The 26,940-nt window shown below is 33.6% G+C and overlaps 1 protein-coding gene across 1 annotated transcript; it reads left to right on the top strand.

The window, feature by feature from the left end:
- Positions 1-6: 6 nt before the first annotated feature.
- On the top strand, positions 7-26,300 carry LOC132736018 (co-chaperone protein daf-41-like). The gene is made up of 8 exons (XM_060723066.1): positions 7-146; positions 9,210-9,329; positions 9,910-9,979; positions 17,294-17,392; positions 18,423-18,509; positions 20,890-20,973; positions 21,659-21,692; positions 24,952-26,300. The coding sequence occupies exons 1-8, from the start codon at positions 121-123 to the stop codon at positions 24,969-24,971; spliced, it is 540 nt and encodes a 179-aa protein (XP_060579049.1). The 5' UTR covers positions 7-120; the 3' UTR covers positions 24,972-26,300.
- Positions 26,301-26,940: the final 640 nt, after the last annotated feature.

Below are 26,940 nucleotides of genomic sequence, written 5' to 3'. Positions count from 1 at the left end.
AAAATCATTGGTAAAAAGTTTTGAACCAGTCAAAAATCAGTCAGCGTCAGCTGCAAGCTTTGCGCTGAGCGAAACCATTGATTTTACGCAAATTTCAAGCGTTTGCTTCGCACATGGTGAATGAACAACAAAATGGCAGATACAAGGTACATTTTTTTAAAAAGTGTGATGCATTTGTAGAAATTATTGTTTTCTATGATTATTTAAGTATGTAAATATGTCGTGGCGAATTGGTTTATGCTAACACTTATTTCTGTTATTTGATGGAACGTAATCTTATCTCTACTTTCGTTTTGTTTGATGAACATTACAGACCGGTCAAAATGTTCTGGAATGTTCATCTTTGTGTTCGAAATCACAAAGTAATGATCTTTGATAGTTACTTACACAAGTCTTTGAGTGGTGCTGTACAGATTGGAGCGGTTAATCATATATATGCTGAAAGAAACAAGCACGTCTGAACCAGGAACTAATAAAAAGGGGAACTAAACCTTTCAATTTCAAAGGAATGAGTGATAATAATCACAGACGCTTGGGTTTTGGAGCTCAAAACGCCTTTAAAATCCAAATAAAATGCATATTTGTCAATCCCAGGACATGTACTGATCATATATATAAAAAAATCTTAATATATGCCGTTTTGGAAAAAAAATCATATTTCAACATCTATAATAATACACAAGATAAAAATGTTAGCCGGAAAAAATCCGCACCCCTACCGTCATAATCACCATGTATTTTAATCCATTTCCAATATTTTCACATAATCCTTTGGTCCATCGACACAGAAGATATAATTCTTCACGATGATGGTCAATTTTAAACTTCAACGGTAATATAAACAACGCAACAGCCGAAATAAACCGGTGCATAGAAAAACCGGAAAGCACCTGATAGCACCGAAATACCGGAAAGCACTCAAATTTCTCATAAAAACATATGAAAACGTTAATTAATCGGCTTGAAAGTGTTACCAATCGATTTATTAGATCAAAATCTTTCAGACAAGTCATTTTTATAAATATATATTGATAATTATTACGAGTATTTAGGAAAATAGATATATCGAGTGCTTTCCGTCCTGTTAAGATACATGTACATTACCGGATAGCAATATTGTTTATCAAAGTTATACATGAAAACTTTATTTTATTGGTTTGAAAGTGTTACCAATCGATTTATTATATCAAAATCTTCCAGACAACATGTTTTTATAATTATAATATGATTATTATAACGATTATTTAGGAAAATAGATATATCGAGTGCTTTCCGGTCCTGCTAAGATACATGTACTTTACCGAATAGCAATATAGTTTATCAAAGTAATACATGAAAACTTTATTTTATTGGTTTGAAAGTGTTACCAATCGATTTATTAGATCAAAATCTTTCAGACAACATGTTTTTATAAATATATAATGATAATTATTACGAGTATTTAGGAAAACTGATATATCGAGTGCTTTCCGGTCCTGCTAAGATACATGTACATTACCGAATAGCAATATAGTTTATCCAATTAAGACATGAAAACTTTATTTTATTGGTTTGGAAGTGTTAACAATCTATTTAGTAGTTGAAGATCTATATTTCATGACGTTTTTATAAATATTTTATGTTTCATTACGCGATTTTCAAAGTTGTTACAAAGTTGTATTGATTGCTTTCCGGTAATGCTAAAGTACATCTACACTCGAATATTTATATAAATCACACTTATCCTTCATATTAATTATGTGAAAGTGTTATAAATTGATTAATTAAGTTGAACGTATTTCATTTATAAATATTATGAATAGTTACACGATTTTTCAATCTTGCTCATATCAATGTATCATATTTCTAATATTTTATAGGTTGTGTGAAGGAAAGAAAGAGGATGTGTAAAAAGTACCAATAATTAAAGTTATTCAAAGCATTGAACCATATTTTTTATTATTATATTTTTATATTATGTAAAATAAAGAAAAACTTATAGATTTTCGTTCAGTTATGTCTTTATTTTTACCATAGTACTATGTGTACCGAAAAGCAATGTGGTCATCAGTGGAGGACAGTAGTTGTTGTATTGTTTATCACACGTGCTAATCCAAGCTGATTAAAGACCTTGTATATTGTAGCACAAAAAGGTGATGATTTAATCAATTTGTACACAATTATGATAATTGAGAGTACGGACATGCACATCAAAGTTGCATTAATTAGACACTGTCCTTTACATGCACATTAAATTAGATAATTAGAAAATGCAATTAACTACACACTCTTTTTATATGAAAATTAATTTTGTTTAATGAAGATTATTACAGCACTCATGAAAAGAAATGTTTGTAACGGATATATACGAAATCTCTTAGAACTTTATATCAAGTTGCTATTAAAATTTACTCTTATCTGAATAAAATTGTATATAAACCTCAACAAAATTAATCCATTAAGCAGGTGTTCGGGTGAAATATACTAGAAATTTATTAAAATCTATCTTTTCCATACTAAAACAAACTTGTATTTTAATATTCTGACACTCCTTTGTGTATGTATCTGATCAAATTAGATCCTTTAATGACTAGCCACATTGAATTGGGAAAATGCGTTCCTGACATTGCTTTAATAAGACTTTCTTTCTCTCATTTTAATCATAGAATATTATAATAGTTTACCTGTTATAAGAGACGGTGCTTTTTATAAACGTCTCGGCCCTTTTAACCTTAGGTAATTTAAATATGCTGTTCATTTCTTAAAATACACGTCATTTTAACTTAGTATGGGAGCAATCCCATCTTATTCCTATCATGGGTTACGTACTTTTATACGAACTTGTGGTAGGAATTATGGCACACACGTAAACACATGTACCGATAAAACTAATATCAAAAATCATGACGGAGTATCCGTGCATTGTGTGTACATTAGAATATGTTTATGATACTATTCAGTGTTCAAATTGAAAGAACTGGTTGCATCGTACTTGTACAAATTTAAGTGACATTAAGTCCTGGTCGGATAGAAATTTAGTATATCTATGTAAGTGCTGTGCATTCCGTGGATCGGATTATGATGCTGAAGGTGCTCTTACGAGGTAAGTACAAGTTTTATTATACTCTTGGTGAATGTCTTACCACTAGAAAATGTGAAGTAAATTGAATAATAGTAACTTGTAAAATATACTATAGTCTAGCCCATACTCGAACTTATATATTACAACACAATATATTATGTATTGATATTTATCTATGACCGATGACATTGACATGACATTCATTTTTGTTGTCTGGAATTGCAAATTTTTCATACGTACGTTGCAAACATTTTTTTCTTCTTCACAGTGCCTGAAAATTTATGTTGGAAAAAATATGTTGAACATAAATATTAAGTATCAATATCAAAGTATATTATATAAAATTTATATCACGACCGCAATAGTAGGTTCGAGTGTGTCTTAACATGTCATTTATGCTCATCAGGCTATAGTCTAGCCCATACTGGAACTGAAATGGATTTACCATAATATAATATGCATTGATATTAATATTACATAAAAAAATCTAGGGGTCTGCCTATGTATATATATTTTGTAGTTTTATATGTATATAATAATGAGATAGTTATTTGTTGATTTTGTTTTTAAAACATCACAGTTTGTAAATATAATTAAATTATAAGTTTAAATGACATTTCAATATCATATATAATACCTCAAATAATCAATCAGTTAGATACATCCAGTTATTGTGTATTATTTACACCTCTTTAAATGTGATAATTAAATCAGCGTGTGACCGTTCAATCAGCGTGTGCCCGTGTAATAAACGAGGCGTGAAGTGTGCCTTGATTGATTTCAATATCATACTTATTTTTCAATTATGTATGTATATATGTTTGCTAAGTTCTGTTTTATATCTGTTTATTTTGTTCTTAGTAATTAGTTTCGTTTATTTTTATTTATTGCACTGTTTATGTCAAAAATAAAAAAACATCACTGAAACAATTATTGTTCTTCTCTTCCTGCTATTTTGAATCCTCTTGTCTTCCATATAGCCTACAACAAATAAATATATTAATATATTAGACAAGGTACATACATTTTAAATATTTATATACCATCGGTATGTCTGAGGTAAGAGGACCAGTGCTTTTCGGTGATGTATAACTATTACTTCACAGGACCGGAAAGCAATAATGGAATGTGCAGGACCGGAAAGCACTCGATATATCTATTTTAAAATCTATTTTAAACTTTTTTATTCGTAATATTAATTATAAAAAAATAATGTCTGGGAGATTTTTTCCTAATAAATCTCTTGGTAACGTTTTCAATTCAATACAATGAAGGTTATATGTTTTCTTTTTATGGAAAATTCGAGTGCTATTCGGTACATATACTTAACAAAACCGGAAAGCATTCTCAATTTATTTAACATTCATAAATCTTTTAAATAATCATAGAATTTAGAATAAAACATGAAATAATACTGTATCATACCTAATAAATCGATTGGTAATATTTACAATACAATTAAACAAAGATCTTATGTGATTGTTTGAGAAATTAAATTGCTATTCGGTAATGTATATGTAACTTCACAGGACCGGAAAGCACTCGATATATCTATTTTCCTAAATAATCGTTATAATAATCATATTATAATTATAAAAACATGTTGTCTGGAAGATTTTGATATAATAAATCGATTGGTAACACTTTCAAATCAATAAAATAAAGTTTTCATGTATTACTTTGATAAACTATATAGCTATTCGGTAAAGTACATGTACCTTTGCAGGACCGGAAAGCACTCGATATATCTTATTTTCCTAATCAAACGTAATAATAATCATATTATAATTATAAAAACATGTTGTCTGAAAAATTTTGATATAATATATCGATTGGTAACATTTTCAAACCAATAAAATAAAGTATCCATGTATAACTTTTATAAACAATATTGCTATCCGGTAATGTACATGTATCTTAGCAGGACCGGAAAGCACACGATATATCTATTTTCCTAAATACTCGTAATAATTATCAATATATTTTTATAAAAATGACTTGTCTGTAAGACTTTGATCTAATAAATCGATTGGTAACACTTTCAAACCGATTAATTAACGTTTTCATATGTTTTTATGAGAAATTTGAGTGCTTTCCGGTATTTCGGTGCTATCCGGTGCTTTCCGGTTTTTCTATGCACCCGAAATAAACATCAATATTCTCGCCGTTTTTTTTCAACGACAAAAACTTTCGATAAATTCAATGGACCAGACGGCTATGAACGAAGCTATCCGATTATGTGGTTCCCAAACTTAAAAGCGCTGCGCATTTTGCACACGGCAAAGCTGGGGCCACATAATCGGATAGCTTCGTTCATAGCCGTCTGGTCCATTGAATTTATCGAAAGTTTTTGTCGTTGAAAAAAAACGGCGAGAATATTGATGTTTATTTCGGCTGTTGCGTTGTTTATATTACCGTTGAAGTTTAAAATTGACCATCATCGTGAAGAATTATATCTTCTGTGTCGATGGACCAAAGGATTATGTGAAAATATTGGAAATGGATTGAAATACATGGTGATTATGACGGTAGGGGTGCGGATTTTTTCCGGCGAACATTTTTATCTTGTGTATTATTATAGATGTTGAAATATGATTTTTTTTTCAAAACGGCTTATATTAAGTTTTTTTGATATATATGATCAGTACATGTCCTGGGATTGACAAATATGCATTTTATTTGGATTTTAAAGGCGTTTTTAGCTCCAAACCCCTAGTGTCTGTGATAATAATATGAAAAAGGCAAAGCCTCAAAGCGAGCTCTATTTACATTAACAGTGAAATAGTAATATGAAATTAGGCAAAGCCTATGAACGTGGAAGTCGGTTAAAAAATCCTTTCATTTTTCTGTTTTAAAGGTGTCATTCGGTATTATATGTACCCACTTCCGTTTTCACTCGGAACACTCCACGATTATTATTAATCCGTAAAGTTGAGATTTGTTCCGTTATCGGAGTACATCGCCTTTTATCATTGACTTACATTGTAAATGGCGGCGCCTAACTAGAACTGACACTGAAAATTTCATTGATAGGTATAGAATTCAATAAATTTTTTAATTGTTTTTTATTTGATTTTTTTTAAATATACACATGTAGTCTATAGCTGGGCAAGCCAAAGCCCGGGCCCGCTTAGCTGGCCTGGACTTTGACTTCCCCGTATTAAATAATCGTTCATTTTTATTTTACATTTTCCGTTGAATTGTCATTCGGTATTTTATACATTGCTTCCGTTTATTCTGGTTCCCTGTCCAATTTTTGGCCAATTATGGTTCCCATGTTAGTAAGCAGGACACCATTCTACGCTTTCATTTTCAATCAGAATACCTTGGTTTTTATCGTTATCTTGTAATTAGAAAAGTTGCGTTGTGTCTGTTCAGTACTTCGGACGAAAGTTTTCCAAACCATCACTATCTAGCAGGTACTCGTGTTGCATAAAGCTCGCTTTGCAAGCAGGGCCTTCGGGCCAGCTCTTTGAGCTCACTAATAAATATATCTATAATATCTCAGTTTTTAGAACATTTTGTTTTTGAACCAGGAGTATAGATATGTGGCATGTTGTTTGAAGCAAACTGAGGGGTCAATCTAATAATATATGAAAAAAGGTGCAACATGTTGGCTTGGGCCAGCTCAATCTGAATAAAGTTCAGATAAATTATACAAGTTTGAGGGTTTTTTTAAGTGTATATCTGATTGCCACGATATTTGTTTTGCCTTCTTTGTGATTCAAATCTCAGCGAGAAAGTTAATTTTAGGCATGCAATCAAATCTATCCAAACAATGATTTTTCTCACTTAATTGGGAAGAGGCCTTAGCCACTTGATTTTTGGAAAAATTATCACTAAAATTGCTAAATTGGGCAGTAAAAAAGCAGGTTTAAGTTCTTATTTTGGGAAGACAGCATGATTTAAAAAAAAATGAGGCCTTTTATCGGATTTATTTATGTAGGAAAATCACTGCAAACATGTCGCATACTCTCTCAGACAGGCACTTGGGATATCAGGCCTCAATTAATTTATCTTGGCCACTTGCCTGCAAATTTACTTGCCTTACATAAAGTGCAATCGCCCTGCATTTTGAAGGACAAAATTTGTAAGAATCAAACACAAAACTCAAATTTACTGTATACAGGTCTATGTCGGTATAATTGCCTTAATTCAATTACATATTGCAGTGTTCAATCTAGAGCGCGTCATTGCGCCATTGACCCCCTGAAAAGACCGCTGGCGCAAAACAAATTCAACCGTGGGCCGGATGGGAAATAGAAAATGCCCTAAATGACATTAGAATACTTTCTTAAACCTGATTAAGTACATAAAAAAAGTTTCTTGTGAACAATATTAATAAATACTGAATTTAAAACTGAAGTTTGTATAGAAAAACAAGAGCATGTTGGTAAGATAGATACCGCACTCGGTAACCCTTTTAAAACCTTGATCGCTACGCTCTCTCGGCCGGGGTCTGTAAATACTATGTAGACTTGTTCTTCGTACCGTAACTATTATTTACTTTTGAGTCACAGTTTTTATAAACAAAACAAATTGTCACAGATAATCCAATACGTGCGTGTAGTTGTCGTTTTTTCACGATTAAAACAAATAAATATGTCATATTTCAGAGGAAAAAAACTATATATTTGTGAAAAGTGCGAGTTAATTATAGAGAAGTGTGCATAAATTATTACAAACATGCCTTCATCCAATTAAAAAAGTCTTAAAGATGGAGCTAATCAAACACGATTGGCTAGGGAGTGTCTGACAATTGAGTAAATTAACTTTGATTGGTCTTTGGCCTGATGGTCTTTGGCTGGTCGGCGCTAAAACATTGTACATATCATTAATCAATACAGACATCTTAAGCATGACGTAAGAACTGCTGCCCTGACAAAAGATCAAAGGTATCGGTATGTCAATATACATTGTCTTAGCACCTGTTGACACTTTGTTTTTGGCTTGGATATAATTTATTGAGAAGGGTAAATGTTTTTAGCGACTATTGTAAGTTTATAGTATTCATCAACAAAGCTAATTGGGAAATATGATTTTTTCTTTTATATATCGGGCGCTGATTAAAAAACTGAACATTATTATCAAATATCCCTGGTAACATTAAAATAAGATTCATATGTTTCTTTGAACAATTTGTCATCGTTTCTTTACCAATCAGTTCTTAATTGAGCCTGTATCAACGCTAACAGAATTCTCAAAAAAGGTCAAAATAATGTCATTTTTTTAGTGAGTTGATTGTTTTGGAATTTTGCAACCGTTTTTGGTCTATATATGGTACGTGAACAAGTAACTTAAAAGATACAACCTTATTTGAATTTGATGTTCTTTTAAGTGTGGGCCCCTTTTTTCTCAAATGACCCCCTTTTGAAAAGTTTATGGGCCCAAATAATGTTTATAATACCAGTGATTTTCCTACTTATATAACAGACTCCGAAAAAAGGCCTCTTCCCAATTGAAATTTTCTTTAAAATCATGCAGTTTTCCCAAAAATCTGAACTTATTCCAGCTTTTTTAATTCCCAAATCAGCAATTTTAGCGATAATTTTCCCAAAATCAAAAGGCTAAGGCCTCTTTCCAATTAAGTCAGAAAAATCACTGAATACTTTTATTCTTTTTCATATCTTCTATATAGCCTGAATACTTATTCCATTCGAATTTGACCTCATGGCTAAGTATAAAATATAACTAAATGCGTATATATAAAACATTATCGAATGCTGCTGTCGTTACAGAATCAATTCATCATACTCATCTGGTAAAGTTTTATACTTCGTCATAAGGTTAAGTTTCTAGTTTTTGGTTGACAGTATTATGATTGAAATGGCATCTGCTGTTTGAATTTTTACAGAATAACTTCATGTACAAATATTTAGAGAAAGTACCTCATTTGGATCCAGTTTGATCAATTTTTTACTCACCCGACCCAAACTTCTACACGCAAATGCGAGCGGGTGAGTGACTGTCGAGGCCTGCATTTTACTCCATTTACAAAATCTTTCGATAAATTCCAGCTTTGTGGTATTCAAATGCACCACGCTTTGAATATGGGAACCAAATCATTACCGTATGGCCTCCGACTATAGCCAGAATGATTCTCATCTTATTTGAACATTAAAACTTTTACATTACTTTGTTTTTTCAGTGGAGCAAAAGTTCCTACAGTGATGTGGGCACAGAGGAATGATGTCGTATTTCTCACAATATGTGTAGAAGATTGCCAAAATCCTACCATTAATTTAACAGAACAAAAACTTACATTCAGGTATGTGTTATAATTGTGTTTGTGATATTTAACTTTCCACACTTATATTATATGCAATTTATTTGAGGAAGATAGTAGTGTTTTACCAACAGTTTTAAAGCAGCACGCCTCCAGATTCATGCTGGTTTTCATGAAAATTTGAAAATGTATAACATTATAATATTGTGAAGTTACCAAAAGAATGCAGTTTACACATTATCAGAGGCACTCACATGTAAAGTACCATGATAAAGAGGTCAAAATATGCAAAAATAGCCCTTACTGCGTTAGTAACACAGTAGAAATATAGTTATAAAAATAAAATACTGAAAAATCAGTCATTAATTGCACATTACATGTAAATTATTACTTGAATTTTGAATCTTTATACTTTATCTAAAATCTTAGTACATTTTTCTCAGGTTTGATTTTATCCAAATATGTTTGCTTATCTGGAGGTGTGCAGCTTTAATAACTATTTGCAATTTTCTAGTTATTGCACTAAACTGGGCATACAATCATTATAAAAGCTTCCAAAAAAACCCTTTGTTCACTGATTTATTAGTTATTACATATAATTGTGTATGTTGTTTTTTTTCAGTGGTAAAGGTGGAACAAATAAAGATTTATATGAAATATCACTAGAATTTGAAAAAGAAGTAAATCCACAGGTAAAAGTAGAATTATTATAAATGCTTTATAGACATAAAAGATATTACATAAATAGAAAAAATGATCATATTAAAGGTACCTATTATTGTAGTTGTACATGAATTCTTACCCATGCTAAATAAATGAAATAGACTTTCCGATCTTTCTGTTTAGAGTAGACAAACCATTAAATCATTTTTATGGAAAATTGTAAAGATTCTTATACAAGTAGATCAGTGCAGACCATGGCTAGGCTGAGCAGATGTTCCTCCAGATCTTGGGCTATACTTGTAACATTTGTAAAGTTTGTTGCTGCCAGCAGGCTAATAGTTAAATATAATATGTACATCTATGAGTAAAATACTTTTATAGTTAGAATTTATTAAAATCTATGAAATTCATACTTAACATGTCTAATTGGAATAAGAGAATACACAAACTATGCCTGGAAAGCTGCATTCCCTATTACAAGTCCAGGTTATTTGGTTCTTTCCTAGAAAAAACTGCCAGTTTTTTTTAATGAAACAATGTATTGATAAGTGTGCACCTATAGTCCTTATAGTGTGTAGAGTCTAAATATATATATTCTCTGTACTTAAAAAATTGTTAATTTCACAGATAAAAAGAGACTGTGGGTGTAACAATTATCAGTAATAAGAAAATAATATTTCTTTTTAGTCCCCTACCGGTTTACCGGAGGGAATTTAGGTTTACTCTTCGTCCGTCTGTCCGTACAAACCCAGAGGTACTTGTGTGACTTAGAGAACAATGGGTAACAGTAAATTCTCTTTGATCCTATTCATTCTGTTTTTACTTGTGTGTCTTTTTTAAGCCTTGTGTGACTAAAAATGGCCAAAAAGATCAAAGGAAAAGTCACTATAAGTACAATTTTGTGAGTACATCGGTCTGTCAGTCCGCACGTCCACAAAACTGGATCCCGTGATAACGCAAAAAGTACTGAAAATATTTTTATGAAACTTTATTATATATATAGATGGCAGTATGGAGATTAGCACGTTTTTTTCGTTTTTTTTCCTATGTCGAAAATTTTGGTTGCTATGGCAACAAAATAGACTGAAAATATGGCAAATTTTACACATAAACTGGATCCAGTGATAACGCAAAAAGTACTGGAAAAATTTTAATGAAACTTGAAATATAAAAAGATGGCAGTCTGGAGATTATGCACTTCTTATTATTTTCTTCCTATGTTGAAAATTCTGGTTGCTATGGCAACAAATAGACTGAAAATATGGCAAATTTTACACATAAACTGAATCCAGTGATAACTCAAAAAGTACTGGAAATATTTTTATGAAACTTGACATATGGGTAGATGGCAGTCTGGAGATTATGCATGTCTTTATCTTTTCTTCCTATTTTGAAAAATTTGTTGCCATAGCAACAAATAGGCTTAAAACATGGCAAATATAAGAATATTTGTGATTAGTCAAAAAGAGCTGAGAATGTTTATGAAATTGCATCTTTATTTCAAGAGTTATCTCCTCTTTAAGAATTTTGCTTTTAAAAATGTTATATTTTGGTAACAGGGATGTTTCAAATATTAACTTTAGAGTGTCCCTCAGTCCGTCTGGCTGTCTGTTAATAAAAACTGTTTCCTGTGATCACTTTTAAAGAACTTTTCCAACAAATTAACTTAAAATAGAGAAAAATTGAAACATTAGTGAATGGCCAATGGCCCTTCAGAATGTTGCTGGGGTTCTTACTGGTAGGGGACTTAGGATTGCTTGCAATACTATGATAATTGCTTGTTACTATAGTAGTTTCCTCCACTGCCACCATATCACCACGACAGTTTAGTTGTGATATAAAACCAACAAAAAAATAATGTTTTTTAACATGATAGATCATCTGTAAGAAGTTGATTCACTTTCACTTTCTGGCACATGATATCTGCTGTAGCAACTGGTTACCTGGTCATCTTTATAGGGTGAGAAAAATGTGCAGTTTTACTGTAACTTAAATCAAAAACCCATGGTCAAGAACCCTAGTGACCGGCAGCTTTCTTGCTGCTGACAAATTTTCTCAGACGTTTTTTTTGTGGTCAGTTCTATACGGTGACATATTTCTATGTTATATAGCATTTTGTCTGTGAATTTCTAAATCATCAGGAGATAGGTATATCATGCAGCCTGACAGTAACTCTAGGTGATAGGTATATCATGCAGCCTGACAGTAACTCTAGGAGATAGGTATATCATGCAGCCTGACAGTAACTCTAGGTGATAGGTATATCATGCAGCCTGACAGTAACTCTAGGTGATAGGTATATCATGCAGCCTGACAGTAACTCTAGGTGATAGGTATATCATGCAGCCTGACAGTAACTCTAGGTGATAGGTATTTCATGCAGCCTGACAGTAACTCTAGGAGATAGGTATATCATGCAGCCTGACAGTAACTCTAGGTGATAGGTATATCATTCAGCCTGACAGTAACTCTAGGTGATAGGTATATCATGCAGCCTGACAGTAACTCTAGGTGATAGGTATATCATTCAGCCTGACAGTAACTCTAGGTGATAGGTATATCATGCAGCCTGACAGTAACTCTAGGTGATAGGTATATCATGCAGCCTGACAGTAACTCTAGGTGATAGGTATATCATGCAGCTTGACAGTAACTCTAGGTGATAGGTATATCATGCAGCCTGACAGTACTCTAGGTGATAGGTATATCATGCAGCCTGACAGTAACTCTAGGTGATAGGTATATCATGCAGCTTGACAGTAACTCTAGGTGATAGGTATATCATGCAGCTTGACAGTAACTCTAGGTGATAGGTATATCATGCAGCCTGACAGTAACTCTAGGTGATAGGTATATCATGCAAGCTTGACAGTAACTCTAGGTGATAGGTATATCATGCAGCTTGACAGTAACTCTCGGTGATAGGTATACCATGCAGCCTGACAGTAACTCTAGGTGATAGGTATATCATGCAGCTTGACAGTAACTCTAGGTGATAGGTATACCATGCAGCCTGACAGTAACTCTAGGTGATAGGTATATCATGCAGCTTGACAGTAACTCTAGGTGATAGGTATTATCATGCAGCTTGACAGTAACTCTCGGTGATAGGTATATCATGCAGCCTGACAGTAACTCTAGGTGATAGGTATATCATGCAGCCTGACAGTAACTCTAGGTGATAGGTATATCATGCAGCCTGACAGTAACTCTAGGTGATAGGTATATCATGCAGCCTGACAGTAACTCTAGGTGATAGGTATATCATGCAGCCTGACAGTAACTCTAGGTGATAGGTATATCATGCAGCCTGACAGTAACTCTAGGTGATAGGTACATCATGCAGCCTGACAGTAACTTTAGGTGATAGGTATATCATGCAGCCTGACAGTAACTCTAGGTGATAGGTATATCATGCAGCCTGACAGTAACTCTAGGTGATAGGTATATCATGCAAGCCTGACAGTAACTCTAGGTGATAGGTATATCATGCAGCCTGACAGTAACTCTAGGTGATAGGTATATCATGCAGCCTGACAGTAACTCTAGGTGATAGGTATATCATGCAGCCTGACAGTAACTCTAGGTGATAGGTATATCATGCAGCCTGACAGTAACTCTAGGTGATAGGTATATCATGCAGCTTGACAGTAACTCTCGGTGATAGGTATATCATGCAGCCTGACAGTAACTCTAGGAGATAGGTATATCATGCAGCCTGACAGTAACTCTAGGTGATAGGTATATCATGCAGCCTGACAGTAAACTCTAGGTGATAGGTATATCATGCAGCCTGACAGTAACTCTAGGTGATAGGTATATCATGCAGCTTGACAGTAACTCTAGGTGATAGGTATAATCATGCAGCTTGACAGTAACTCTAGGTGATAGGTATATCATGCAGCTGACAGTAACTCTAGGTGATAGGTATATCATGCAGCTTGACAGTAACTCTAGGTGATAGGTATATCATGCAGCTTGACAGTAACTCTCGGTGATAGGTATACCATGCAGCCTGACAGTAACTCTAGGTGATAGGTATATCATGCAGCTTGACAGTAACTCTAGGTGATAGGTATACCATGCAGCCTGACAGTAACTCTAGGTGATAGGTATATCATGCAGCTTGACAGTAACTCTAGGTGATAGGTATATCATGCAGCTTGACAGTAACTCTCGGTGATAGGTATATCATGCAGCCTGACAGTAACTCTAGGTGATAGGTATATCATGCAGCCTGACAGTAACTCTAGGTGATAGGTATATCATGCAGCCTGACAGTAACTCTAGGAGATAGGTATATCATGCAGCCTGACAGTAACTCTAGGTGATAGGTATATCATGCAGCCTGACAGTAACTCTAGGTGATAGGTATATCATGCAGCCTGACAGTAACTCTAGGTGATAGGTATATCATGCAGCCTGACAGTAACTCTAGGTGATAGGTACATCATGCAGCCTGACAGTAACTCTAGGTGATAGGTATATCATGCAGCCTGACAGTAACTCTAGGTGATAGGTATATCATGCAGCCTGACAGTAACTCTAGGTGATAGGTATATCATGCAGCCTGACAGTAACTCTAGGTGATAGGTATATCATGCAGCCTGACAGTAACTCTAGGTGATAGGTATATCATGCAGCCTGACAGTAACTCTAGGTGATAGGTATATCATGCAGCCTGACAGTAACTCTAGGAGATAGGTATATCATGCAGCCTGACAGTAACTCTAGGTGATAGGTATATCATGCAGCTTGACAGTAACTCTAGGTGATAGGTATATCATGCAGCTTGACAGTAACTCTAGGTGATAGGTATATCATGCAGCCTGACAGTAACTCTAGGTGATAGGTATATCATGCAGCTTGACAGTAACTCTAGGTGATAGGTATATCATGCAGCCTGACAGTAACTCTAGGTGATAGGTACATCATGCAGCCTGACAGTAACTCTAGATGATAGGTATATCATGCAGCCTGACAGTAACTCTAGGTGATAGGTATATCATGCAGCCTGACAGTAACTCTAGGTGATAGGTATATCATGCAGCCTGACAGTAACTCTAGGTGATAGGTAATACAGACTTCCCGAAATACGTCGGTCCGACGGACATGTCCGATAAATTTTGATCAGGTCCGACGAGTTTTTATTCCGGATCGGTCCGACTGTCCGACTTTTATCCAAGCCGCATGTATACAAAATGGCGTCGCTAAAGGTGCCAAACCTTGGAAAAATAAAAAATCTATGTCAGAGGAACGCGCAGAACTGCAGTAAAAGGATAAAAAGAATAGACCTGAGATAAAATTTAATAAAAATTAGAAGCAAGACAATGAATTGTTGGTGTATGATAGGGAGGAGATGAAAATGCGCTGTAAGGAATGTGCCGATTTTTACGGCGAAAAAATTAAAAACAAAAAGTGTCTTAGAAATACAAACACACGTTATTCTTTGATTTTGATCAATTTTATTTGGTCCGACAGATTTAGTTTCGGTCCGACAGATTTTCATGGTTTGTCAGACCGAATGTCTGACAGTTTTTTTCAACTTTCGGGAAGTCTGGGTATATCATGCAGCCTGACAGTAACTCTAGGTGATAGGTATATCATGCAGCCTGACAGTAACTCTAGGTGATAGGTATATCATGCAGCCTGACAGTAACTCTAGGTGATAGGTATATCATGCAGCCTGACAGTAACTCTAGGTGATAGGTATATCATGCAGCTTGACAGTAACTCTAGGTGATAGGAATATCATGCAGCTTGACAGTAACTCTAGGTGATAGGTATATCATGCAGCCTGACAGTAACTCTAGGTGATAGGTATATCATGCAGCCTGACAGTAACTCTAGGTGATAGGTATATCATGCAGCCTGACAGTAACTCTAGGAGATAGGTATATCATGCAGCCTGACAGTAACTCTAGGAGATAGGTATATCATGCAGCTTGACAGTAACTCTAGGTGATAGGTACATCATGCAGCCTGACAGTAACTCTAGGTGATAGGTATATCATGCAGCTTGACAGTAACTCTAGGTGATAGGTATATCATGCAGCCTGACAGTAACTCTAGGTGATAGGTATATCATGCAGCCTGACAGTAACTCTAGGTGATAGGTATATCATGCAGCCTGACAGTAACTCTAGGTGATAGGTATATCATACAGCTTGACAGTAACTCTAGGTGATATGTACATCATGCAGCCTGACAGTAACTCTAGGTGATAGGTATATCATGCAGCCTGACAGTAACTCTAGGTGATAGGTATATCATGCAGCCTGACAGTAACTCTAGGAGATAGGTATATCATGCAGCCTGACAGTAACTCTAGGAGATAGGTATATCATGCAGCCTGACAGTAACTCTAGGTGATAGGTATATCATGCAGCCTGACAGTAACTCTAGGAGATAGGTATATCATGCAGCCTGACAGTAACTCTAGGAGATAGGTATATCATGCAGCCTGACAGTAACTCTAGGAGATAGGTATATCATGCAGCCTGACAGTAACTCTAGGAGATAGGTATATCATGCAGCCTGACAGTAACTCTAGGAGATAGGTATATCATGCAGCTTGACAGTAACTCTAGGTGATAGGTATATCATGCAGCTTGACAGTAAGTCTAGGTGATAGGTACATCATGCAGCCTGACAGTAACTCTAGGTGATAGGGTATATCATGCAGCCTGACAGTAACTCTAGGAGATAGGTATATCATGTAGCCTGACAGTAACTCTAGGAGATAGGTATATCATGCAGCCTGACAGTAACTCTAGGTGATAGGTATATCATGCAGCCTGACAGTAACTCTAGGTGATAGGTATATCATGCAGCCTGACAGTTACTCTAGGTGATAGGTATATCATGCAGCCTGACAGTAACTCTAGGAGATAGGTATATCATGCAGCCTGACAGTAACTCTAGGTGATAGGTATATCATGCAGCCTGACAGTAACTCTAGGTGATAGGTATATCATGCAGCCTGACAGTAACTCTAGGTGATAGGTATATCATGCAGCCTGACAGTAACTCTAGGTGATAGGTATATCATGCAGCCTGACAGTAACTCTAGGTGATAGGTATATCATGCAGCCTGACAGTAACTCTAGGTGATAGGTATATCATGCAGCTTGACAGTAACTCTAGGTGATAGGTATATCATGCAGCCTGACAGTAACTCTAAAATCAAGATTCTCAGAATACTGTTACACAGTGGTACAGATTGAGCTTCTAGGCCACTTACATATTATCTCATGTATGAGAGTGATCAGTGATATATCCTGACAGAATATTGTGTGACAACTTAAAGTAATTTTGTGAAATTTTGATATTGTATTTTACAGGAATCAAAATATGGGGTTCAGGCAAGAAATATAGGTTTTGTGATAAAGAAGAAAGAACCTGGTCCATACTGGCCTAGGTTATTAAAAGGAATTAAAAAGGTAAATTCTTGAATGTAACATTATGTTCTAGGATTTGTATAACTAAAGAAAATCAAGAAGTCAAGTTGCCAGAAATAATCTGAGAAAATCTCTGTTTAATTAAATTAGTAAAATTAGTCAATAGTAACAATATGTAAATACATTTTAGCATTGTTGTGAATAATAAATACAACATGAAAATGAACAGGGCAATGCAGGACAAGAATTATCATAAGCATAGTTAAGAAGTACAAATATATAAGGTACCAAATAATTACATATCATACAAATGAATATAAGCAGGGTAAAGTAGGACAGAAATATACCTCAAAACTATACACCAAAGTTGATATATTACTCGTATAAACAAAATAGTGCTGGAGGAAATTTATAAAAATAAGCAGGGCATATAAGGACAAAATTGATACCATATAAATTAGAGCTGTCATTGATGGAGACGATATCGATGTATTGTTGATATTTTTCTATCAATCAATAATCGATACATATTTGAAAAAATCAATAATTTTGATTAATTATTTTAATGCTGATGAATTATGAAAATTCACCCAAAACATAAACAAAAGCAGGCGGTCATGTCTAACACTAAGCTGGTTTTACATAATTGACACATTTCAAAGTAGTGATGACAAAAATGGTGAGGAAAAAATTATGCAAAAGACTTTTATAAACAGGACACAACATATTTGTATGAACAGAACATATATTTTACTAAAATCATTTAAACAGGTATGAAAGTGAATTATATATAAGATATTAGGAGTATATATCAATATATATTGGTGTATCGCCGATATTTGTCATCTGATATTGATGTATCGTCAATATGCTTTGCAATGAATCAATGTCTTAGGTAATGTTGGACAGAGAATACAAATAGGTTGAGATAGATAAATGTAGTACAAACACATGTGCTGGATTAAACTTTTAATTCAATTTATCTGATTCCAGTAATACTGTCATCTCATCAGGTTAAATGTTTTAAATATAGACGTCCTGTTATTAAATCTAGATTACCATGACATTTCAGGCTTTCTGGTTAAAAACAGATTTTAACAAATGGAAAGATGAGGATGAGTCAGATGATGATATGGATAAAAACATGGACCTAGCTGAGGTAAATACTTGACATGGGTCTTACTTAATTTGTATGATGATATGGATAAAAACATGGACCTAGCTGAGGTAAATACTTGACATGGGTCTTACTTAATTTGTATGATGATATGGATAAAAACATGGACCTAGCTGAGGTAAATACTTGACATGGGTCTTACTTAATTTGTATGATGATATGGATAAAAACATGGACCTAGCTGAGGTAAATACTTGACATGGGTCTTACTTAATTTGTATGATGATATGGATAAAAACATGGACCTAGCTGAGGTAAATACTTGACATGGGTCTTACTTAATTTGTATGATGATATGGATAAAAACATGGACCTAGCTGAGGTAAATACTTGACATGGGTCTTACTTAATTTGTATGATGATATGGATAAAAACATGGACCTAGCTGAGGTTAATACTTGACATGGGTCTTACTTAATTTGTATGATGATATGGATAAAAACATGGACCTAGCTGAGGTAAATACTTTACATGGGTCTTACTTAATTTGTATGATGATATGGATAAAAACATGGACCTAGCTGAGGTAAATACTTGACATGGGTCTTACTTAATTTGTATGATGATATGGATAAAAACATGGACCTAGCTGAGGTAAATACTTGACATGGGTCTTACTTAATTTGTATGATGATATGGATAAAAACATGGACCTAGCTGAGGTAAATACTTTACATGGGTCTTACTTAATTTGTATGATGATATGGATAAAAACATGGACCTAGCTGAGGTAAATACTTGACATGGGTCTTACTTAATTTGTATGATGATATGGATAAAAACATGGACCTAGCTGAGGTAAATACTTGACATGGGTCTTACTTAATTTGTATGATGATATGGATAAAAACATGGACCTAGCTGAGGTAAATACTTTACATGGGTCTTACTTAATTTGTATGATGATATGGATAAAAACATGGACCTAGCTGAGGTAAATACTTGACATGGGTCTTACTTAATTTGTATAATTTATAGCTTATTAACAAGGTTTTCTGAAGGAAAAAACTGGTTATTAGATTGAGGTATGTTGGCAGGCGGGGGGCGTAAACAGTTTCTTCTGTGCTCAACTCCTCCTACATTTCAAATTAAGCTTCTGTGAAGACCTCACTTAAGATAGCTTTGGGGCCCCCTTAAGGGTCAAGCTCACTGTTACTAAAAATAGAAAATTGATTTCCAGTCAATAACTAGATTAAGGAATGAGATACTTATATTATCGCCCTAGGATCCAGGTCAAGATAATTTTAATCTCCCATCTGCTGTTATTACAAAATACTAACTTATTCTTTACAACGATGCTACTAGTCTTTCTTTGAATACTAAATGATGGCTTGTGGTGCATTTTTGGGTGCACATTTTATAATACACATTTCCTAGAAAATAACCTTTTTACGGAACTTTCAATTCATGATTATATGAAAGATGCTGCATAATCAGGACCTTTTTTCATGGGCATGGTTCCTTAAATATGGGGGAAAATAACATGTTATCTTTGCAAAAATGTAAGAGAAAAAAACTTGATGTTAATTGAATTCCGAGGGAATGTATGATTTAAAAGAATTTTCTAGAGGGCAAGAGACCTATAAATGGTTCCTGCTATAGAAGGGAAAAAGCTCTGATAATGTGTAATATAAACCTTTAAAAACTTGAGAGGTGATATAGAAATGCTCTCGTATCTTAAAAGAGTTCAAAAGTTATTAAGGCAGTAGCTAAATATATATATAGTTACACGGATAAAACATCATCATGAAATTCAAGGGAGCTATTTGTTATTGAAAATTAGATCTACTAAGGGGCTCTTTTCTTAGACTTATTTACTCGGTGTTATGTAGAGGCTTGTATCCACCTCTACACTGTCCAAGAAAAATCTACTGAAATGCCTGCATGACCCTGAATGTATTAACACATTATGACGACAAATTGCCCAAGGCATGCAGTGCTTTGCCAGGAAGAATGAATGACAGAAATTTTAAGAGGTGTCCAGGTTCCAATGAACAAGGATTTAGTTGCCTACAGTTTTCTTAAGTCAGTTTTAACTCTAATGTGCCTTTTCATTTACAGGCCAGGGTGTCAGTGGGAGGTTACAGCCCCTTAAGATTTATGCCTGACATGTATAAAGTGGCAATGAGGGTTAAAAGTTGATAGCAACGATACAAATTAATATTTTAACACATGATTTCAATTTTATAACATGATTTAAATTAAAACAAGTGTGTTAAACAAAGAGGTAAATAGAAGATTGTGTAGTTTGAGATATTATAGTTTAAAGATTGAATATATGTATACCTTATGAATTTCCTTTTACAGAGACATGGTTGGACTTTATGATGTATGCTTAATTAGTAACTTTTACTTATTTCAGATGATGCAAAATATGGGTGGTATGGGAGGCATGGGTGGTATGGGTGGCATGGGTGGTATGGGTGGACCTGGCGGACCAGGTCTGGTGAGTATTTAAAAATTTAATTAACCCCTTTTCTAAAATAACATGTAAAATATTTAAGTCAAAGTTAAGCACTTCTTTCACTTATAGAGACAATGTAGCTGATGGTGTAAAGAGTTTGTTATATGTATTATAGTCTTCAAATCTGATTTAATTGTTGTCTTAGTTATCCTATAACCTGCGCAATTTATGTTTCGGATTTGCCCTGCTTTGAGTTTTGAACAGGTCATATGATTTCAGTATCAAAATACAAACATTAGCTACCAAGAGTATATAGCTAAGTCAGACTGCACGTTTTAATGAAACTTTACATGTTTGATTGGTAGCTCAAGTACTTGCACATATTACACAGGTTTTCAGGTTGAAAGATTCTTGGCAGTTATGGCCTTTGAATAAAAAATGTGTTTTGCCCTTTTAATGATTTTTGTGTCTCCTGCTACACAGTAGCTGCAACATGTAATAGGCTATCATGAGGCAACAAGTGATCATGATTTGCCCTTGTTTACTTTAGAAGACGGCAAAACAAATTACTTGTGTCTAAAGGTATATACCATCAACAAGAATTGTTTTCTGGTGTAGTCACCACTTTTTGTACACCCTTTTAAGTGAAATTTTAAACATATTAGTGTTAAACTAAATCTTTGATTTTAATAACTCTACTAAAATGATAATATAAATCTATTTTCAGCCTGATGACGAGGAGGAAGATAGCGATGATGAAGGTAAAATCTTTTGAACTAAATATTGTCACAAAATATAGGCTATTTATAGTTACAAAATATAGGCTATATTTTATATAATTTGATATTATCTTCAGCAATGAAATTACTTGTTTATTTATAAGCACTTAAGCATAGTTTGACCTTCATGCTGATACTGTATTGACTATTGAGAGATTATATTTAACAGAGGCCTTTATAGAAAAGGTTATTAACTAATACTGTAGTTATTCAACCATAGATTATGTTTCATTATAAAACTGGAAGTAAACTGTACATACAATGTATGTGTATATATATATATATATATATATATATACACAGGGCTCACACTGGCTCAAATAAAATAATAGCCAATATTTTTAACTTAAAAAATTATAGCCAAAAGTTCAACAGACTATTTACGATTAAGCGATTATCAACATAAGTAGTTGATTAAATAAACATTACACATAAAACTTTTTCAGTTTTAGAAGGATTCTCAAATAAACTGATACATTTGTGCATATTGATAACTACCTTTTTACATAGAACCACAACTTTAATTGTTATTATAGAACAGAATACAAATGTTATAAAGTATAATAACTGTATAACAATAATATTAAATTTACATAATGCTGTTATCAGACAATTTCTTTTGTTTGTTCTAATCAAATTTTGTCAGCTATAACCTCTGTCAATTTCCACATTTCACACAGAACGAGTAGATCTAGGTCATATTAACCTATAGAAATAACACTTGCAAACTCATTCCCAGAATGCAACATTTTTTCTGAATAACTTACTGAAAATGTCATCATCACCAATGTAATAAAAATTTTCTGCCATAGTAGTTAAGGCCCCCACGGTTACAGATTTAAACGGATCCGTTTCGATTTTCATTCATAAACGTTTAAGAAATGTTTTACCGTTTAATCGAAATGACCATATTGTCTTACAAAAAATATTAATCATTGCCTGTAATCATGAATTCTATTAATTCTAATTGATTTATTCCAAAGTAAAAAACAGAAAATGGGTGCTTACAAACCTCTAGACAGCATCACAGTGCAATAATCGCTCGTGATATAATACATTTTTGGTAAAGTTTATTTACCTTTGTTGCTCAAAAGAGCGAAATGGGGATACAATGCAGAAAATGTGTGTCGACTCAATGGTGATAAGCCCTGAACATTATTTATTTGTACATGTATTAAAAATATAAAGTAAGTCATCATTGGGGGCTTGAATACATGGTGTAGTTTAGTACATAGAAGTACCACCATTTAAACGGTATTGTTTTAGTTCTTAACAATCGTGTAAACGTTTACAAAAATTGTAAACGTGGGAGCCTTAATAGTAGTAAAGATTTTTAAACAGAACATAGTTTATTTTCACCTCTAAATAAATATCAAAATTATCGGTGTCGCGAAAATATGTGACAAACAGGTTTTTTCTGTTTTCTGAAGAAATGTTCACAATTTTGGTTGTTGTGCAAATAGTTGTTTGGTAGTAAATACTTTTTAAATATTTTATCATTGTTTTCCACTGGCGATTTTGTCAAGCAGATTAAAACAAAAAAAAATCAAAACTTGCCGCTAGCCTACTGCAATTTAGATCTACGGTAAATTTTGGGTTGGTCAATATCCAGTTCATCAATTTTAAGACAATTTTCGTGGCTAATTGACGGATATTTGATGGCTTTTATAATGCTGGACAATATCTTTAAAGTACTTATACAATTTTACATCTCGCATGTATTTTTATCACCTCGGGCAATAATAAGCAACGCGTTGACCGATAAAAGTTGCCCAACTCAAAAAAAAACCCAACCCCGCTTGTTTAAAATTGGGTTTTTCTACTGCATTTTTTTAATCGATTTTTTTTTGGGCCCCCAACTTTAAATTTTTGGGGGGCATTTTTTAAGAATTTCCCCTTTGTCCTTTTTTTCCCGTTCCCCTTTTTTTTTTTTTCTTCCGTCCCGGCCCCCGTCATTTTTTGGGGTCTCACTAAAACTCAAAAATTTTTATTAACCCCTAGGGGTCATGAAATTTTAAAACGGGAATGTTAAATCAAGCATGTTTTAAGTTGTGCACCTGGGTATTTTGGTCTGGATATTTTTAGTTTTTTTCCCAAGAGTTATTCCCCCTTGATTAAAAAAATTTTGGGCCCTTTTTTAAAAACTTTTTTCCCCCGCACATAACTAAAAAAAGTTTTTTGACCAAAACAGTCATGAAACTTTACAGAATGTTGATCAGCATGTGTAGTTGTGCACCTGGGTATTTTTGTGTGCATATTTTTATTGTTTTTAGAGTTATTGCCCTTGACTTAGTAAAATTTTGCAATTTTCAACTTGTGTCACACATAACTCAAAAAAGTATTTGACCTAGAGTCATGAAACTTTACAGGAATGTTGATCAGCATGTGTAGTTGTGCACCTGGGTATTTTGGTCTGGATATTTTTAGTATTTTCAGAGTTATTGCCCTTGACTTAGTAAAATTTGGCAATTTTCAACATGTGTCGCACATAACTCAAAAAGTATTTGAACCTAGAGTCATGTAACTTTACAGGAATATTGATCAGCATGTGCAGTTGTGCACCAGGTATTTTCGTCTGGATTTATTTAGTATTTTTAGAGTTATTGCCCTTCACTTAGAAAATTTTTGCAATTTTCAACTTGTGTCGCAAGTTTCTCAAAAAAAGATTTGACATAGTCATCAAACCCTTATGGGCAGGTTTGCTCAGCATATTTTAGATTTGCACCTGGGGTTTCGCTTTGTGGATTTATATCCAGTATTTGTAGAGTTATTTCCCTTGACTTAGTAAAAAGATTGACAGAACAGTGTCGCTATGGGGGCACCCGTGTCCTATGGACACATTTCTAGTTACACCTTATATAAACACTGTTGGAAGTAAAAAATAAACGCCAGATTTTGTTGCCAAAATGCAAAAATAACCGCCAATGTTATAAAATAATTGCAAATGGCGACTATGGCGACCAACAGCGTGAGCCCTGTATACAGTATATAATATATCTCGGCAGTATTATACTTTGTCATATAAAGGTGTTTGATTTTAAAACAGGGCTCAAACTTCACTTTCACTATTAAAGTAACAAAATGTGTATGTTAAAAAATGTCCATGCATTAGCAACATTATGCTCCAAAAATACAAGCTATAGCATAAAATTACTTGTCATACAAAAGTAAAAACATAATTCAAAAAAGATTAAAAGCTGACATAGTGCAATTATATGACGATGTGTTCATGTATTTTCAGATTTGCCAGATTTAGAATGAGAGACTTTGTCATACAGAGATGTTTTAGAATGACTGTTTAAGCAGCTAAATACGAGCAGTGTTCACCGATGTTTCACATGTTACCTTCAAATCTTTGTAGAGTGTACGCTCGATGCTGATTTAAAGTGTTAACCACACACTATGAATGGTAGCACTGTGAAACACTTTAGTGATAAAAGACTATATGTTTTTGTGTACAATATCATTTTTTCCTCTTTTTATATTATTTCAATTTTCATATCCAGTTTCATTGAGTGTTTTAATAATGTACGCAATGTGTTGTTTTTCTATGTTTAGATTGTCAGAATTAATAAAATCATGTGATGAAGTTGAAAAAAAATCATTCACTATAAAAAATTTATGTTTAGTTTCTAAAATTCATGGGGTTCTACAAAGTGTTACAATCAGGCTTCAAGTGAACATAGTACCATGACATACAAACTTCATTTTCAAATTAAACAGTTTAGATTACTGGTCTGAATAACTCTGATTGTTCTATGTTACAGTTTCCCACCAGTCTTTAAAATAAGTGTCAAACATTTATGTTTAGTAAGTTAAGAAATAGCAGAGTTTTTTAAGAGAATTCCAAATACAAAAATTATCATTGAGAAAGTAGATGTTGATATTTTTCATGCCATTAATTGAACATTGAGTGTATGCATGAAGTGATTATTTTTACTGTATCAAAGTGTATGCGTGTGTAATAAGAGTCGAAAAGTTCTGATTGTAACAGCATTACTTTGCATTATCATTTTAAATGTTGCATTTAATTCGCTTCCCTTGTCTGGGCTTCTATAAGAAATTATGTTATCAGGGATTGTAATGCCTAGAGGATTGCCATATTCTGTAGCTAATTTAAGTAATCATAAAAGAAAGTGGATAGGTTCACAACCCCTACCTAGCATACTCTCCCTTCCAAAAAAGTGGTATTTACTGCAACGAACGTTATTTCGAAAAAGATATTCTCTGAGATTATTTGTTTAAAATACATTATAACAGTGTATTTTCTTTCCTAGACATGTTTAAATTTCTTCATAAAATTTAAAGATGCCATTATCATTTTACAGAACATTACAAAGTAAATTGTAATTTCACAAAGAGGGTGTACTTATATTTAGAACCTTTTTATTTTATTTTCTTGATAAGAGTGGTGACCTGTTTTAGGAAACATATTGTGAAATAATACCAAAAATATGATAATATGATTGTAATTGTATGGGGTTTTTGACTGGTTTTATAATAAAATATTCTCATGTTTTTTTTTAAAAGATACAAACTTTTCTGGCTCTGCTGTGATAATAGCAGGAAATAAAATGTTAGTGACTGAAATGTTTTGTTGTTATATAGATGCTTTACACACAGCAATTATTATTTCCCCTGGCTGCCGTTTTAAGGATCATTCCAAATATACATTGGGATAAGATAAAAATCACCAATTTGTTTCCTATTTTGACACATGCAAATTTTTGTAGTGTCAACTTCAATGTTTTAACTAAATTAGGGGGACGGGGCCATCTGACAGTAAACAAAGAAAAATCATGGAAGTAAAGAAAATAGGGCCATGGCTCTGTACAATGAAAGAAAGAAAAAAAGAAGAAAAAAATGACCACTTGGTCTATTTAAGTGGCAAGTTGGCAACTCATATTTGCATTATAATATACAGAAAGTTGTAGGCTCGATCATCATTTTGTCATATTGCTGATCCTCAAAAAAATGCTTGAGAGTTCTTAACCACAGAGTCCTCAAACTAATGTCCGTATAATATTGATGTATCAACAGTACCGTATTTCAGCAATGCCGCTCTGTACAGTTTATATGTTGTGCTTACATGAATAATTCAATACTTTTGACTTGGATAAAGCCAGGCCACTGCTAGAACTGTAAGTTGCCTTTGCCACCACCAGTAAAGAGCCAGGCCTGGTGTTTTAATTTAAATTTCAACATGGAGATACCTTCAGTGGCATCAAAA

Source organism: Ruditapes philippinarum, unplaced genomic scaffold (genome assembly GCF_026571515.1).
Source record: "Ruditapes philippinarum isolate M1 unplaced genomic scaffold, ASM2657151v2 ctg854_1_1_1_1, whole genome shotgun sequence".
Lineage (NCBI taxonomy): Eukaryota > Metazoa > Mollusca > Bivalvia > Venerida > Veneridae > Ruditapes > Ruditapes philippinarum.
This window is presented reverse-complemented; position numbering and strand designations above follow the sequence as displayed.